This window comes from Pteronotus mesoamericanus, unplaced genomic scaffold (genome assembly GCF_021234165.1).
Source record: "Pteronotus mesoamericanus isolate MK-2021 breed Mesoamerican mustached bat unplaced genomic scaffold, CSHL_Meso_final contig_32, whole genome shotgun sequence".
NCBI classification, from domain to species: Eukaryota; Metazoa; Chordata; class Mammalia; order Chiroptera; family Mormoopidae; genus Pteronotus; species Pteronotus mesoamericanus.
In genome coordinates, this window is record NW_026555134.1 from 9,532,947 (window position 1) to 9,550,823 (window position 17,877).

Sequence of the window (17,877 nt, forward strand, 5' to 3'; positions counted from 1 at the left end):
ATAAGTGGGACTTTTTAAAAACATGAGATTAAAAGCTTTTTTGGTTTTCAGAGGTGTGGGGAATAAAAAGAAAGGAAATGTTGTACCTTATCCTCTTTCCTTAAAGAAGAGGTTTTCAAAGGCTGATTTTTAAGATCTCTTCCAGATCTAAACCTCAGTAATGTTCTCAAACAACACAGACAACTTCCTCTTCCCCATCCTCTCAGATAGGATTCTTAGAGACTGAAACATCTCTTCGTCTCAAAACTTGTGAGGCAAGGTCTTACTCCACCCACTTATATGGATCCTTTAGGGAATTTTTAATTAAATGCCCTGGAAGCAGGAAAAGGAAGTAGCTAACTTCTGGGAATTTTGCCTCTGTAATTATGCATGAGCTCATTTTGCCATGCATATTACAAAGAAAATTTGCATGTATTTTAAATCATTCCAAGATCTTTAAAAATATAGAACTTCAGACTTTCTCAGAAGAGTAATAAGTTCTCTTTTGCTTCCTTGATCTCCGGAGTATGCTAAATCGGGAACTCCAGCACAGCTTCCCAGACGCCAATACTATTTTTCTTCTGTAAATGAAAAGTGCCAGGTGACAAGGTGAACTGGACCTACAGATTGCAGAACTCCTGAGAAAAAGTGCATTCATTTTGCTTATAGAAAAACTAGTATAATTATATCAGAACACTACAAAATGAAATGAAAACCTTAGAGTAACTTTTTGGCATCTTGAGGTAAAATAGGTAGTGGTCCTGCTCACTATCCCTTTCCTGTTTCCTAATTTCATAAAGGTAAGAAGAATGAAGAGAAAGCATATTTGAATTTTGAATTTGAATTTTATTGATTCTTGAGAATCTACTTGTGCTGGAATATATGCATTTACTTTTTTTCCCCTATGTTTAACATGGGTACTTCTTTGTAATATGTATACTTTTTCTTTGTATACCTGCTTCCATGGGTATATTTAGAAATAAAGAGAATACCAGTTTTAATACGTAACTTTTGTTCTCCTGAATACACTGCTGTAGCCTTGTGGATAAATAATTAGCTTTGTATAGATACTATTATAAAATGTAATCAGGATTTTCTAGTAGTTATTTTGAGAATCTTTTTTGTGGCATTTGATGTGGCTACAAACGATAGTGTAACTATAAAGAAGGCACATTTTTAGCAATATAAATATACTCGAATAAAAATAATTTAATTTTTAATCACAAATTCCATTTCTCATAATAGACAGGCTGCAGCAATCATTTGATTTAGAAAGAGTAAAACCAAGCAAGGAAAGCTGTAACTTAAGAAATCCTGGGAGTATTTTTATGTCAGATACTATCTAAAGAAAATCAATACTACATTAAGTGGTGTTAAAGCTTTCATGCTGCAGGAAAGCATTTCACTTGTCCATTTAATTAATGGTAAATTCAATAAAACAGTAAATCTCTGGAGATCTGGTTACCACAAAGACTAAAGATGAACATTCTGACTTCTAATGTTTTGCTTTCCCACTTGCTTTGAGGTGATACATTTAAGCAAGGTGTTATTAGCAACATTAATAACTTTATTTAAATTAAAATGTCTCAGCATTTAGAAGTGCCTTATCTCTTTGTGACTCATGGCATAGAATATCCTACGATAATATGACACAACATGAAATAGATGAGTATGAAAGAGATACAGTCATTTTGACTTATATTTAAGTACTTAGTAGGGGAAAATTTTTAAAAATTAATATTAAAATACATATTTCAAATTATTGATTGACTCATTTTTTTTCCTCTAAAATGAGCCACAGCACAGTAGCTGGGCTTGACAATATTAGGTAATTATCTAAATGCAGCAACAAGCTCAATTTTGATTTTGTGGCAAATGGAGATAAATATAAAACTCTTTTGGTTCCCCCCACCCTGACCACCAACAGATTTTCTCTCATAACACTTTTGCAACATCAGCAGAAGTGTAAAGGATCTGGGAGGGTTATGAAGGTGAGTCTTCACGTCTTCCCTTCTCAGAAAAGAATTCCCCTGAGAAAAAGTTGTCATAGGAAGAACCTTCATACTACTCAACCAAGTAAAATAGTTTTGGGATTTGTAATATATATATTACAAGTTTATGTATACATAAACTTCCAGGATTTAGTGGCTGCCATATTGGATTCCTTTTACATGCCAATAGCAGCCTCTAGAGGCAATGGGGATGAACTGATGTTTCTTTTAAGAAATGGACTGATTTGATTTTAACCGACGTTGGGTGGAAGAAAATTAAAAGCACTCTGCATGAAGGCATTTGAAAAAGAAACCAGATTCACCCAGTTAAGGAGACTATTGAAACATATATTCAAATCAGAATATCAACCTTTATGACCTAACTCAGGCCTCATCTTTACTTTGAAGTCTTCAGATCATTCTTTAGTTGGGTCTCTTTTCTTATGCATCAAAAGCCATTCTGCACATTTGTTTGTGAAATAAACCTTGAGCCGCTTAAAGTCAGGGTCCTTGTCATGCAGATTTGTATCCAACCCTCTACCCTGCCCCCAACCTACACCACAGAAAGGCAGGATTCACAATGGGCATGGGATAACTTTATAGAATGAGTGAATGCTTGAATGGAGGAGACAGAAAATTAAACCATGGTGCCATAAGTGCTCTGAGGAAGAATTTCTCAAACTCGAGCACCCAGGGGAAGGCCTCATATTCACTCCAGTTTCCTCCTGGTTTCTTGCTGGATTCTTCTGTTTTCCTGAATTGACTTCTTTGAGACATTTGGAATAAGAATCATAGTTCAATGTTGGCTCATCTCTAGCGCCTTCTTTTTAGATACGTTCTTTTAGGCCCATGAAATTATTCTGAAATTATTTTGTTTTTCACATTCTCTTTAACCATAATCATCAGTTATTGGTAGGTTCCTATGTGCTTAGTGTATTCGGGGGTTTTTTTATTTGTTTTTGTTTTTGCTTTTTATTGCTCACACAAACGTAAGTGCTTAAAACAACACAAATTTATTATCCCACAGTGTTGTAGATTGGAAGTCTAAAACAGGTCTCACCGGACTATAATCAAAGTGCCAGTAGGGCTATGTCTCTTTATGTAGGATCTCGGGCACAGTTGTTTCCTTGCTCTTTCAGGGGTTGACAGAATTCATTTCGCTGTGTTATAGGTCTGAGGGACCCAGTTTCTATTCTGCCCTAAGGTCCTGGAGGCCTCTCCCCATCCTTGCACACAAGTCTCCTACATCTCAGAACCTGGAACAAAGTGTCATTTCCTTCTCATGCCACCGTCTCTTTGACCTTCTGTCTCACCTCTCTCTCCAAATATCAGCTTTTAAGGACTCAGTCACTCACATGATTAGCTGAGCCTACCAGGGTCCATCCAGAACACTCTTCCCAACTCCAGATCCATAACCTCAATCCCATCTACAAAATATCTTTTGCCACATGAGGTATTGTATTCTAAGGGATTAGGGTGTGGAAATTAGTTTGCTTACTGCACCTAAGATGTGCTCAGTGTTTTATGTACATCATTTTAGTTATTGTGATTTTATCAGAAGAAATCAAGTCTTAGAAAAATTGGATATGTTACTTATGTTACCACGAAGTGACTGTCATGCATATATAGCTGCCACAAACTTCTATAAATATGTTTATCTTTGCTGTAGCCCTTAACTATTTCTTTTTTCTGCTTTATGGAATTCTTTTTATATCCCACTTGTTATTTATTATTTCTTAAAATGTATTAACTCTTAATAGCCACAGAAGTTTTTGTTAATTACTCTACTAGAGTCTCAAGTTCCCTGTGGTTCTTGCCTTACAGATGTCTCAGTGCAGCAAGGGAAGGATTGCTGCCTGAGTGTTTACTTGGCTCATCTAAGCTGAGATTGAGTTTAGTCTTTATCTTGCTTTCCGGAAGTCACCTGCCATTGTGGAATCATTATTTATCCATCACCATTTTCTCTTTATTGTAGAATCTTGATGCTCTGCATGACCACCTGGCTACTATCTACCCAGGCATGCGCGCACCTTCCTTTAGGTGCACCGATGCAGAAAAGGGCAAAGGACTCATCCTGCACTACTACTCTGAGAGAGAAGGGCTTCAGGATATTGTCATTGGAATCATTAAAACGGTAGCTCAGCAAATACATGGCACTGAAATTGACATGAAGGTAATGATCAGCCACGGAGGCACTTCTCAACAGTAGAAAATGAAAAATGTTACTCAGTGAATTTACCTTTAATGATTGCAGCTAGTGGACCTCACCAAAGACCCATATAAACCATAGCAGTGGCAACTGCAGAAATCTTCTATATTTGGCTTTGGAATGCAAGGATATAAAGAAATACAGGCTACTTATTTTCTTCCTTGCAGCAGCAGATTTTTCTTTTGATACATTGCTTAAGGTCACATGAGATTTAGTTTGCATTCTCTGGGATCACACACTGGCTGGAAAGCAGAAGGATATGTGACTGGCTAAACTGTGCCTTCGGAATACAAAAAACACCCCAAAAATGGACAAATTCTAAAATACACAGTTAGATATTATTTTACTATAGATTGTTTCTTTGTGGATTTTGTCTGTCCCTAAAATATCATTGGAATATCTCATATTGTGAACTAAAAGTTTTGCTTTTAAAAAAACAAAACAAAACTAGATTACTTGGTGAGAGAAGCCAGATCTCATACTTTAAAAATGTGTTGCTAATGATAATACAGACTGCTAGTTTTAAGTGATGATTTCAAGGTATTAATACAATTGTTTTCTATTTTAGATATATGTAGTATTTGTATATATTAAAATTTTATTATTTACCTTCTAAATGCAATTTTCAAAACCAATTTCTTAGGTATTCAGGTTATTTTAAGTAAAGTGAAATGCAGACAATTAACACCATTTACCCATTTGACATGCAGGTTATTCAGCAGAGAAATGAGGAATGTGATCATACCCAATTTTTAATTGAAGAAAAAGAATCTAAAGAAGAGGATTTTTATGAAGATCTTGACAGATTTGAAGAAAATGGTACTCAGGAATCACGCATCAGCCCCTATACCTTCTGCAAGGCTTTTCCTTTTCACATAATATTTGACCGGGACCTAGTGGTCACCCAGTGTGGCAATGCCATATACAGAGTGCTTCCCCAGGTAAACGACCTCACTCTTCCTTGGGGCCTGAGACAAAAGGCCATAAAGGTGCTATTGTTACATGTAACCATTCATTTATTTAACCTTTTTACTGTGTATTAGTTGATGTTTAGCACATTGTATATTACATTAGTTGTTTAAATGTTAGTGTATTTAAGCATAATGCTACTTTTCCTGCAACAGGTTTTTTTTTTTTTCTTCTTAAAAGCAGGGACAGTGGGGATGCTATATTCTTTTAAAATGAGAAAATGTGTAACTTTCTAGTAACAATCAACTTTCACCTATTTTATTTAGTGAATTCATTGGCTATATACAATCTGAAAATAGCTTTCACAATCAACCTTTGACATTTTCAGGGAAAAGAAGAGAATTTAGAAAAAGACTAATGAGGAAAATCACAGAGATTTTTATCATGAGAGTTAGGAGAAAAAGCATCAAAGAACAATGATGAGAATCCACATTTGATATGCATTATTCTGATCCATTTGTAAAATCTTTCTTTTCTACTTGACCAGCTTTTGGAGTTGTGCATGACATGTATCTAGAGATATTTTTTGCTTATAATTAATGAGACTTGATAATTCAGGATTAACCTAAATGGGATTAAGCGTAAACCTATTAATCTGGAAGCCTGGGTTCTTACCCTGGTTCTGCCTTTCCCTCTTGTATGACCTGAAATGTGTTACTTGGCCTTTCTTTGCTGATTTTCCCTTTGATATAACATGAAGATAGAGAGCAAAGGAAGAACATTTAGTTTAACCTCTTGTCCATTATGAGCAATCAATAACTGTTACCTATTATCATTATTATTACTAACATCTCTTGGTAAACTGTGTTTGCTGGTGCTCTTGATATTTAAACTTCATTTTAACTGTTGGCATTTAACAACTCATGCTACATTTTTAAAAATTCTGTTTTTTTCTTTGAAAATGCTTCTTTTATTTCTATTAGCTTATATTTGAATACTAGTCATCTGAATCCATATTAGGTTTTATGTTCTTGAAACTATTTGATGTCCATTAATCACTCAGTTGCGTAAGTTAAGATATGAGTCTGTAGTTGAGGAAACTTCCCCCCAAAACAATGTATTTCTGTACTTATATATAATTGAGCCAGTTTAATGTAATAACAAGTAAAAATTGTTTTAAATAATTGTGTTCTTTTCTTTTTATCTATGTTTTAGCTCCAACCTGGCAATTGTAGCCTTTTGTCTGTCTTCTCTCTGGTCCGTCCTCATATTGATATTAGTTTCCATGGGATCCTTTCACACATCAATACAGTTTTCGTATTGAGAAGCAAGGTAATTAAGATATGTTTTATTAAATGTGAGTAAGTAAGATGTGTTACATACTAGAAGTGTTCTGGAGGGAGAAGTAGCTACTATGTCATTCTAGAAGACAGAGGAGGTGTAGTGAGATCAAAAGCAAACCGCAAAGGGAGTTCTGTTTCAAAGGCAACGTTATTGATTTTTGGTTTGCCTGAAAATCAGTGGAACTCTGTCATCTGATCAAAATGAATAAAAGTAAGTGTTGAGAATGTCTTGCTGGGACAACCCAGTTTTATGTATTAAACCAACATCTTTTACTCCCTGTATAGCTACAATGTTTTATTTTAGAAATCAAAAAAACTAATAAAGATTTTTTTAAAAAAAAGAAGAAAAACCTCATCCACTTCCTTAAAGTGTCTCTTCTTCTTGATTCTTTTTTTTTTTGTAGGGAAAAAAGAGTGATAAAATATCCATTTGGTTGATAATTGAGGTAGCTCTCAGCTCTCAGGTTCTGTCTTCGGGATTTGTAGAGCAAAGATGTGCTAGAGTGCACACTTCATCCTCCCTGCCACCCTTCCAAAAGTCCTACGTGCGCGTACTTTATGTATTTGGAACTATTTCCAGTTGCTCTGTGAATGCAGCGGTGGGGAGTGGAGGGGCTTGGTTTATTCTGTGATAAGACCTGGTGTTATGTGTTGTAACCATACTGGAAAACTAGAAAGAATCTTAGAAACTTTAGGTGAATATGTGAACAAGTAGTGCAGCTATTGCCCTTCTGTGTTTGGAGAGATAGTCAATCCCCTTGTGTGCAGGGTGTGTAAGGGGGCCACTATGCATACGCCCTGGCAGAACTCGGGTGAAATGCCCTCCCCGCTTCCATTTGGTGCACTTATTCCCCGTTATGGTCTGGTGGGAAATGAAGTTTGTGTGTCCTTTTTTTGTGAGGAATTGTTAAGTAGGGAGAAAGGCACTAGTTAATGGTTATGTCTTGCCTTTTCAAGGAAGGATTGTTGGATGTAGAGAAATTAGAATGTGAGGATGAACTGACTGGCACAGAGATCAGCTGCTTACGTCTCAAGGGTCAAATGATCTACTTACCTGAAGCAGATAGCATACTTTTTCTGTGTTCACCAAGGTAATACATTTTAGATGAATTATAAAGAATGTAAGTACCCATCTTTAACTAACAAAAGAATTTAATAACATTTTGTTCATGTCTGCATATTCGGAAGTGTAATTCAGTTTTACAAGTTTTATAGTGTACTTCTCTATAACAAAGATAATGCCATTTAACATTTGTAATGAACTCAGAAGAAATCATGTATTCCATTTTATTTTCCATGTCTTAAACAATTTGCTGAGTATTTATGCCATTAGATCATCTTGGAGCTAATCTGCAGTTATTCTGAAGTGTAATTCGATTTTGCAACTCTTAAGAGTATACATCTCTATAACAAAGATGTCATCTAACATTTGTAATAGACTCAGAAGAAAGCATGTATTCTATTTTATTTGCCATGTTTTAAATAATTTGCTGAGGGTTTATGCCATTAGATCATGCCCTAGCTAATCTGCAGTTGGCATCATGCAGAAAAGTAACTCTGAAAGCTCCTAATATGATGGCATAAATAATGAATATGTCAGGTACCAAGAATACTTTTAAAATTGGTTTTGGATTTTAAGTATTTTATATTTAAAATACCTAGATATTTTAATTGGATACAATACTGAAACTATATTATTAAGTTGAAATTTAGGTTTTTTGTAGTAAACATCAGAGGGAAGTAAAACTGTAGGTTGGCATTTTCCCAATTGAATAAAGTATTTTACTAAAAGTTGGATGGGAATTTTGAATAAAAAACAAATCAAAATTTGTTTTAGAACAATAGAAAAAGAACTATGGAACTTGTTACATGAGATTTTGTGTATTTATAACATTCTACAACCCATATGCACATATATTTTGGTGGGTTGTTGGCTACAAATTTTATTTAAAGTCTGCCATGATCATTTTTTCATTTAAAGATACTGCCAAAATTTCTGAAAATTCTAATGAACTTTATAACAACTTCTTTCAATATATAAATATAGTATTAAAGACTATGTAAGACTAGTGATTTTTTTTTCCCTGAGAATATATACCATGAAAATAAAAGAGACAATATTAAGGAATAGAAACTCTGTATTTTTTATTAATAACCTACATTGGTGTAATTATGTATCTGCTATCAATAGTGTTTTTTATTTCTGCCTCTTTCCAAGTAGAGCTTCAGTAAAATGAGAGTTTCTCAATAAGGACAATTTCTATCCATGGCGATAAGGTTTCTTTGGAAACAGAAGCAGAAAATTTGGAGTCTATTTGTTAATTACCACATGCAGAAATTGATCACAGAGTGACACATTTGCAGATTGTTATGTGGTACCAGTTCAGGTGTGTGGCAAGATTTATACACACATTGAATAAAAAAGAAGTCAATTAAGAGTAGTTTTACTTCTAAAATGAATAATTTCAAGATAGTTAATTTAAATTTAGAAAAAAGTGTGTGTAGTTTATTAAAATAATTAAAATTAAAAAAGGCATAATTTGATTAAATTTTCTAACTCGAGCTGAGGATTTACAACCATTCTTTTATATTTTAAGCCTATAATCTTTTTTTCCTCTACTCATGGGCAGCCATTTTATGCCTTTTAACAGATGATCTGGCCTCTTTCCAGAGAGTTCTATTTCTGCAAGTGAGCTTTAACTTACATATCCATTTTAACAAAACCTAAAGAGACCATGTGCTTCGTTAGTAAACTATTTGATCATTATTTGTCTCTATATTAGCATGCTAATTTTTCCTTTGATTTATGGATGTTACTGTTGAGAATCTATTATAGGGAAACATTTTAGTAATTCATAATTAATTCAGAAAAATCTCTACTCAGTTATGTCATTTTAGAGAAATTATTATAATGAATGCCCAGAATTACTTTGCATTTAAAGAATTCTAACCAATAATATAATCTTAAGACATTAAAACTAGAGTAAATTTTTTAAAGCTATTTTTCACTTACCAGATCTTCACTGAATCAATAAATATTGTTGTTTTAAAAATAACTTAATTTGTAAAGATGCAGCAAGTTTAAATCTAGTTTCGAGTAAATTAGAAAAATTAGTTAAAGAAAATAAGAGTAGAAGAAATTACAATAAGAAGTAAGAGTAGCATATAAAATACATGTCAGAAAGTCATAAATACATAAAATACTTGTTGAAGAAGGGTCGTAAGTCTGGTTGTAAATTTTTAATCATCATATCTAAAGTAGAAAAGCAATCAGTTACAAGAGTCACAGAATCCCTAAGGAAGAAACAAAATAGTTTATCAAAAGAAGCACAATATCCCTGCTAAAGAGAGTAAAGATAAATTGTTTTTTTATCTTTGGATAAAAAGAAAAATGTGATAATAAATCTCAGCCTTGTGCCAAATACCTGAGCAGTTTTCATAGGGCAGTTTTCTACATTATCTTTCTTTCAGTTTGGGCTGATAGCATCAAAAAGTGCAGTTTGGCCAAAATGCATTTTCAGTTCATTGTTCTTTGGTCGATTTTGAGCTTTCTAGAAGACTGAAGTCATATATTCTTTGTACAGTTCTCCAATGCTTTTCTTCTTCAGACTGAGCCGCGTTAGAATGCTCGGAGAGGCAGGATGATACTCACTGACAGTAATCACGGTTGGCATTGTCATGCGATGACCGGAATGACTTTGCCTCATGTCTCTGTATAACAGTGTGATGAATCTGGACGATTTGACAAGGAGAGGTCTGTATCTGAGTGACATCCCTCTGCACGATGCCACACGTGATCTCGTTCTTTTGGGAGAACAATTCAGAGAGGAATACAAACTGACCCAGGAACTGGAAATCCTAACAGACAGGCTGCAGCTCACATTAAGAGCCCTAGAAGATGAAAAGAAAAAGACAGACACGTAAGTCTGTAACCCTGTGTTTAAAGTGGGGCATGGCTGTTAGGCATTGTATATTGTGACTTTACTATAGTAAATATTAATAATCAGGCTAAAAAGGCATGTGGGCCATTGTAGCTCTGGCGTAGTAAATAAGCTCTTCCACATCACTTATGATGAAATTATGCATACAGAAATAAATCAGTCTTAATGGTGATGGGAATATGTCTTCTACTTTTACAAACTAAACTGAAAGAATGAATGCCAATACATTTCTCTGAAAATCATTAGAATAATTCAAAAGCTGAAAATCCAGCTATTCATTCTTTCCTTTATAGAAGAAATATGTTCGGAGCATCTTCTGTGTGCCAGGGCTGGCTAAGTTCTGACAGTTACACTTAGCACTGAACTTAGAGTTGGCTGTTATATTTTAAAAGATTTCTTTTCTTGGACTGAATTGTTTTAAAACTTGGCTTATTTCATTCTGACAGATTGAATGTCAATTTATAATGACAACAATTATATCTGTGAAGACAAACATTAGCAAAAAATCATAGTATAAAGCTATTATTTTTCTATGCATGGTAAATTAAATTAGGAAATATTGGGCAAGTAACATTGAAATAATAGTTCATTTTCAAGTAATTCTTTTAAACAAATACACATCATTTGCAGTACTTGGACTTGCTTGCTATATAAATTAAAAGCACTAAGTCACTGATGTTCATAAGATATTTTACCCAGGGATTTGTGTGTTCAATTTTAACATTTATATGCATTCAAGAAGGTATCTTGCTGGAGAATTGAACTGATCTGTCTTACTTCCTTAAGGACTATTTCACTCAGCTTGAAGGCCGAGAACCTTGGTAACAACATCACTTTCCATACTTTTCTTTCATTGATAAATGTGTAATTGCCCAAGGATGGATGCTTTGCTCACATGTAAAAACACATCAGTTAGCTATTTTTTTGAGGCATGGATAAAATGTAAAAAAAAGCCATTTAATGCCTATCTTTATCCATAGCTTCTTAATTCACTGTCTCAGCCTTTGTATGATGAAGGTGAAAGCTGTGTTTCATTTTTTTGAGACCATATAACTTTTCTCATAGTCCTACTGAACCTCTCAGTCTATTCAGGTATTTCAGAGAGGATATGGGACAGGCAGTTCAAATTCTTTCCACTGTTTGAAAAACAACTCAAACTATATGCTGTATTGGTATGTGGTACAACTTTATCCATGAAAAATATTTCATTTTGTGGAGCTTATTAGACACTCCTAAGGACTAAGTTTCAATGTCATATCAGTTTGTAAGTTTGACTCACTATCCTGCTCTGGCTGTTGTAATAAACAAAACAAAACAAAACAAAACAAAACAAAATAAAACCTACGTTTAGGTTTTTGTTTTTGGTAGGTATTTGTTTCTCAAGGTGATTTAATTATACACCCTTTACTATTTATTTCCTTTAAAGCCAAGGATTTCTTCTGTTCACATTTACTATTCAAATATAGCTTTAAAATATTTTATAAAATTTTCTCTGTTTGAAAGTTAAACATGAAAGACTGGAGAAATCCCCCTAAAGCTAGGAAAAATAATGAGAGCTCAGCTCCACGTTGTACATTACATTTAGCACAGTATGCCTTCTGTCTATAGAGAAGAAAAAGAGAGGAGCCTTCACTGTTTCCTCTGCGCCCTCATGCCAAGAGCCCCAACGTCTCCCTGGTTTCTGTTTCTCTCCATGTAAATCCATCAGCAACCATCCTTCTCCTGTTGGATTTACTATACTTGTCCCCTCAGCACGGTCCCTGACGCTGTTGTCATAGTCTCAGCCTTGACCATAGAAGCAAAATCTTTTCTTGTCTAAACCAAAGTCTACCTGTCTTACCAGATGCTTCCACAGGAAAGTGAGGCATGATTGAGATTGGAGAAAAATCTGCTGCTTTCAATATTACTTTGCAACAACTGAGACCAGTTTCTTATTCCAGAGACAGAAGCCCGCTACTCATACCGTGTTTCAGTGCGGTAATGGCAGCTTCCATACTGTGAATATCATAATAGCAGGGTCAGAATACAAAACCGCAAGCGAAAACTTTGACTTTGTTTTGTCTAGTGTTTGTTTGGCTGACTTTGATTTGGTTTGAATTGGTTTGGCCTTGGGGACATTTTGTATTTACATATAAATATGGCTAATGTTTGATAGCAGTTTTAGAGGTTGTCCTCTAAAAATCTAGGCCTTTACAGTGCAAATGACATTGATGTTCTATGAAATGGCCAGTAGAAGCACAAAACCTATGCCCAGCTTTTCTTACCATGGCTATTTCCTAATCCCACTAAACAGGTTGCTATATTCTGTCCTTCCTCCATCTGTTGCCAATGAGCTGAGACACAAGCGTCCTGTGCCTGCGAAAAGATATGACAATGTGACAATCCTCTTCAGTGGCATTGTGGGCTTCAATGCTTTCTGTAGCAAACATGCATCTGGCGAAGGAGCCATGAAGATTGTCAACCTTCTCAATGACCTCTACACCAGATTTGACACGCTGACCGACTCCCGGAAAAACCCATTTGTGTATAAGGCAAGTCGCGACCACACTGTGACGCACGCAGTGCGGTCCAGATAGCGGCACAGCGGTCAGTTCTCTGACTGCAGCCTTGGTACATAGTAAGCCTCCGGGGAGTGAGTATTTATCGTCTGAAATGATTACCTCTCGCCGTGAAATGTTCTCTTTCTTGTAACCAAAATGAATGGAGCAGATGACTCCCTACTTAAAAGGAAATGTTCGGCTGCTTTTTTTGCATTTGCATGAACAAATCTGTGCAGGTTACATACCACACATAGCATAAGCATAGCATTCATTTTAGTGATCAGTAAGAGATATTCTCTCAGAAATGTATAAATGCTTTAGTATGGTAGAGAAGTCACAGAACATGAGAAGATGAACGTGCATAAGGCATTTCTGCCCTTGGTTTCAATGACAATTATAATATCGGAAAAATGAGGTCAGTGGAATATCACTTCATAAAGGAAAGAATGTTAACTACATCATCCCCAAGCATCTGGGGTAATATAAGTGCCACAAGAACTATTTATTTTATAGTCATTTTCCAAGGTGCAATGTAATGCTCAGTGAGCACAACATAAAAATAAATAGTTAATGACCATGGTAAATCATTGAATTTTAGGCCTTGTGCCATCAGACCATCACTGTTTTAGGGGAAAATAAGGCAATACATTGTTCTACTAAATTACAAGGGTATCTGAGGTGAGAACAAAACTTATAAGTGGAAAAGTAACGCTGAGCTGACACCTTCCTGCAATTAAATACTTCAAATGCCGTGTATGTGAATTTTAAATAATTACAAAGTTTTATATTGTTGGAGTTCTTAGAATTTTTAATGAACTAAGGAGGGGGAAGTTTAAAGTTACTGATAGCCTTGGACAAATATTTTTCATATAGAGGGAGCAAATGAAATAATCACATTTATGCTAACCAGTCAACATCTTAACCATATGTGTCACGTTAGGTGGAGACTGTTGGTGATAAGTACATGACAGTGAGTGGTTTACCAGAGCCCTGCATCCACCATGCACGATCCATTTGCCACCTGGCCTTGGACATGATGGAAATTGCTGGCCAGGTTCAAGTAGATGGGGAATCTGTTCAGGTCAGTAAATGCAGTAGATATTAAAAAACTAGTAGTAGACCTTTGTAGACAGCTGATTCATATTCTTGACCAGGCAACCATTAATTATGCACAAGGAAGGGCATCTTCACAACAAAGATTGAAATATTTAAAAGACCCCATCTTATTGCATTCTTTCATAGAGATGGCAAATCCCCTCACCTACCTGAAGTTGCTTGGTTTGCCCTCTGTGCTGGCAGTCATCGTGATGACATAAAACTTTCTGTCCCTTTTGGTTTTAGTTCTTTTTTTTTTTTTTTGGAATCTGTTTCCTATATCTCATTTAAGTTGCCGGATTCACGTCTTTGAAATCTTCAGACTTTAGAAAAGGAATGGTAGAGAGATTTTGTGAGAGTTTTGATTTTGTCTGTAATACACTTGGAGTTTTCTAGGGAATTCTTATGATTTTTGTTCAATGACTCTACATTATTCTGTAATATAAAGTAAGCAAATATTAGTGGGTTAGTGATTGAAGTTGTTGAAGCAAAGTTTTGATTTCTGCAGATAACAATAGGGATACACACCGGAGAGGTAGTCACAGGTGTCATAGGACAGAGGATGCCTCGTTACTGTCTTTTTGGAAATACTGTCAACCTCACAAGCAGAACAGAAACCACTGGAGAGAAAGGAAAAATAAATGTGTCTGAATATACATACAGGTAAGAGAACATACCTTGGTATGTACGGATTTGAGAGGAAAATGTCTGTTTGCATGTGGTTTAACTTTCCGAGTGATTGTGTTTCCTTTAAGCAGTTATCACCGTCACTCTTGGAATTGTTTATTTTGTATTTGAGAGGATTGTGTCATTATTTCTCCTTTAAATTATTTCCTACCTTCTCAGAAATTCCTGATGCAGTCATTGTTCCGAAACTCTTGAGTTACCTTTAAGTACAACTTTAGTGAGTGTCGTGGTGTCTCTGTTTCTAACTTTGGTACCTGTCGCTTTCTCCCACAACCATTTTCCATAATTCTCTCCCTACTCCCTGTCCTGTCTTCCAGATGTCTAATGACGCCAGAAAATTCAGATCCACAGTTCCATTTGGAGCACAGAGGCCCAGTGTCCATGAAGGGCAAAAAAGAACCAATGCAAGTTTGGTTTCTATCAAGAAAAAATACAGAAACAGAGGTATGACTAATCAGAGGCTATGTTTTTTGGGGTTTTTTTTTTCAAGACAGTCTCTAAATATGGGAAGCTGAATCATAATCACTGAAAATATGTTTCATTTGAGAAGAATTATTGCTTGGAGAAATGAACTTTCAAGTAAAGCAGCAGAAATATTGTGCCATTAGTGAGCCGGTTAGAACACTAAGTGCTTCTTAGGGGATACTTTTGGCTGCCAGCTATTGAAACTAAAACCAAAAGCACTAGGTGCAGAAGACCTGTTCTTTCGTTCTTCTGCTGAAATCTGGCTCAAACACGGCTAAGGTGATGGGCAGTGAGGGAACCCCCGGACCTTGTTCCCTCAGTTCCCTAAGTTATTGTGAGAACAGCAGCAGAGTTTCCTAACCATGAAGTTTCAGTTCTGTCTCGGGGTCAAGCTACCTCCAAGTGTAGTTGTTCAAGGATCTTTGGACATCCTGGCCCCTTGTGTGTTTTTCCTAGAGAGAAGAGTGGTTTACAATTTTCCAGTACCTATTATCAATGATTCCGTAGGGAAGCTTTGGGTTCGTAGTAGTACTATGGCTGTCCTCCGGCCAGAACCCAGGCGCTAGAGTGACCTCAGGACACTGCCCTCCAAAGGAGAATCCTGTGGCTCCAGTGGGCTTGTGCACACGAAGGTCAGGCCCCGCCTTTTCCCACTCACCGTGGGTTGCATCAGAAACAAGTTTGGCACCTTGCTCCCCTACTGATGTATTTATTGGATCTTTGGAGAGGGTGAGACTACTTGATTACAGTTCTTTCCCTGTATGTATACATTCCCTAAAAATGCCTTTAGAGTGTCACAAGTGCTAATAGGAATGGAATGTCAAGTTTTAAAGTATTTGTTTTTATCTTCTTTCAGCTGTTTTCACTTTAAATAATTTTCTTATAGTGCTGGTATGCGTGCTGTTTTCGGATAAATTAAACTATACCTCAGGTGTTGGTCACTGTAGCTGGGTGTCCCTCTCACCCAGAGTTATGATGGGAATGCCTTTGAAAACTCTAGGTATGAATGCAGATCACAGTCTTAAAGAAAACAGCTTTTTTCCGGGGTACTGGAAGCTTTATTATAACTGAGTATTAATCCCGTTTTCCATACACTTCGCTAAGGAAACAAAGCAGGACGATAACTGAATCGCGGAGTGTGGGAGGAAGAGGCCTGCGGTCAGTTCCGGTTACCCCCCCACCACATGGCAAGCCTGGGAGCAGCTGTGCCCTACAGATACACATTCTTGCTTTGTCTCTCTCAGTTACCCCAAACCTTCCTCCTAGCTGTATCTTTATTCGTTACTCAACTTTAGCTCTGCTTTTGATTCTTCTCCAGGTTTAATATATTATCTAAAGTTCAGCTTTAGATGTGGATGACATGTGTTTCGTGTGTCTTTAAATCGGCTACAAACGTTACTTAACATGGTAATTTGTAAGTAGTAGACACCCAATAAATATTTGTTAACTTTAATTAAATGAAACTGAACAGTGTTTGGCCTTCTATATATAGACCATGGTGTCCCAAATCTGTTTCACACTCCATATATATATGTATATGTATATTTTAATGACTATAACATATAACTTTATATCATGTTGGTGTATATCGTTATAGAAATCATTTTCTAAAGGAGTGGATTGTAAGTTTTAGGGGGGAAAAAGTGACTTATTTTCAGACTCCCAAAGTAAGAATCAACTTACCATGCTAAGAAAATAGTGACTATTTTGAAGTATGTCAATTTCTCTTAAGAAATATAGAGCACGCATTTCTGTTGTTAAAGTATTTGGTTGCTCATTCAAATCATGTGGTAAATTATAATTCCTCTACAATGCTATCATTTGTATTGTGTCCCTTGTATTAAGTCTCATTAACTACATTCAGCTGTTATAGAAAGCTGCAGTATTTAAGCTACTACATTAGCTTTGGATACGTATTAGGGACTCTAACCACTTCCAAGAATAAAGTGGGGAAACTCTGCTAATCAGAGCCATCCCTGGCCTTTTATCCCCAGGAATAAGCTTCTTTCTCTTAGCTTAGAATGATGTGATTATATCCAGGGCATCATGTTCAGAAAACTTAGTTTAATTCCAACATAGAATGCATTCCTATCGGAATAATTAGCCTGTTGTTCTTAAATGTCTCAATAATTTATTAATACCTATCTTTATAAAATATAGTGCAACTACTTTTGTGTAAAAATATTTGTCAATTTAGTATTTCATATCAACACATTGATATATGTATAAATGTTCATGTTAATGTGTAAAAGAATCTGCAATAAATTATTTTTTCCACTTGCCTCTCGGCAGTTTTTAATTCAACAAAAATGATATGTTATCTGTCGTTTTATTAATGCTATTTTTATAAATACATGTTATGATTTTACCTATTACAAACTTTAATTTAGATTCATTGCTGTTATAAAGTTTAATGGCTCCTCTTAGAGAGATATAGTCTCAAATCCTATTTTTCTTTAGACCAGCAGAACGACAGAAACAAGGCTAGACGTGGAGAGCAGTGATACGGAAGGAATACACAGATAAACAAGCAGTGACATCATCTCTTGCAGTGCTCACAGTCTTTTAGGAATGAAAGACACACATACAAATAATAAAAATATATGATGTTCGTAGTGATAAAACATAGTCAGATGATGGAAAGACCACTTAGAGAATGAGAGATGAGAGGGAGGATGGGGGCAGGGAGGTGAGACTAGGAGGAGGCAGCGAAGCCAC

At 35.7% G+C, this 17,877-nt stretch overlaps 1 protein-coding gene across 1 annotated transcript in view; it reads left to right on the top strand.

The window, feature by feature from the left end:
• The window catches only part of GUCY1B1 (guanylate cyclase 1 soluble subunit beta 1), a 32,205-nt gene extending 14,885 nt beyond the window's left edge, over positions 1-17,320 (top strand). The window contains exons 5-14 of the mRNA XM_054576078.1: positions 3,946-4,143; positions 4,890-5,120; positions 6,304-6,420; positions 7,389-7,522; positions 10,154-10,351; positions 12,666-12,903; positions 13,853-13,993; positions 14,516-14,670; positions 15,012-15,138; positions 16,264-17,320. Coding sequence (XP_054432053.1) covers positions 3,946-4,143; positions 4,890-5,120; positions 6,304-6,420; positions 7,389-7,522; positions 10,154-10,351; positions 12,666-12,903; positions 13,853-13,993; positions 14,516-14,670; positions 15,012-15,138; positions 16,264-16,287 — 1,563 coding nt within the window. The 3' untranslated portion in view covers positions 16,288-17,320. The remainder of the gene's footprint in view (positions 1-3,945; positions 4,144-4,889; positions 5,121-6,303; positions 6,421-7,388; positions 7,523-10,153; positions 10,352-12,665; positions 12,904-13,852; positions 13,994-14,515; positions 14,671-15,011; positions 15,139-16,263) is intronic.
• The last annotated feature ends 557 nt before the right edge of the window (positions 17,321-17,877 follow it).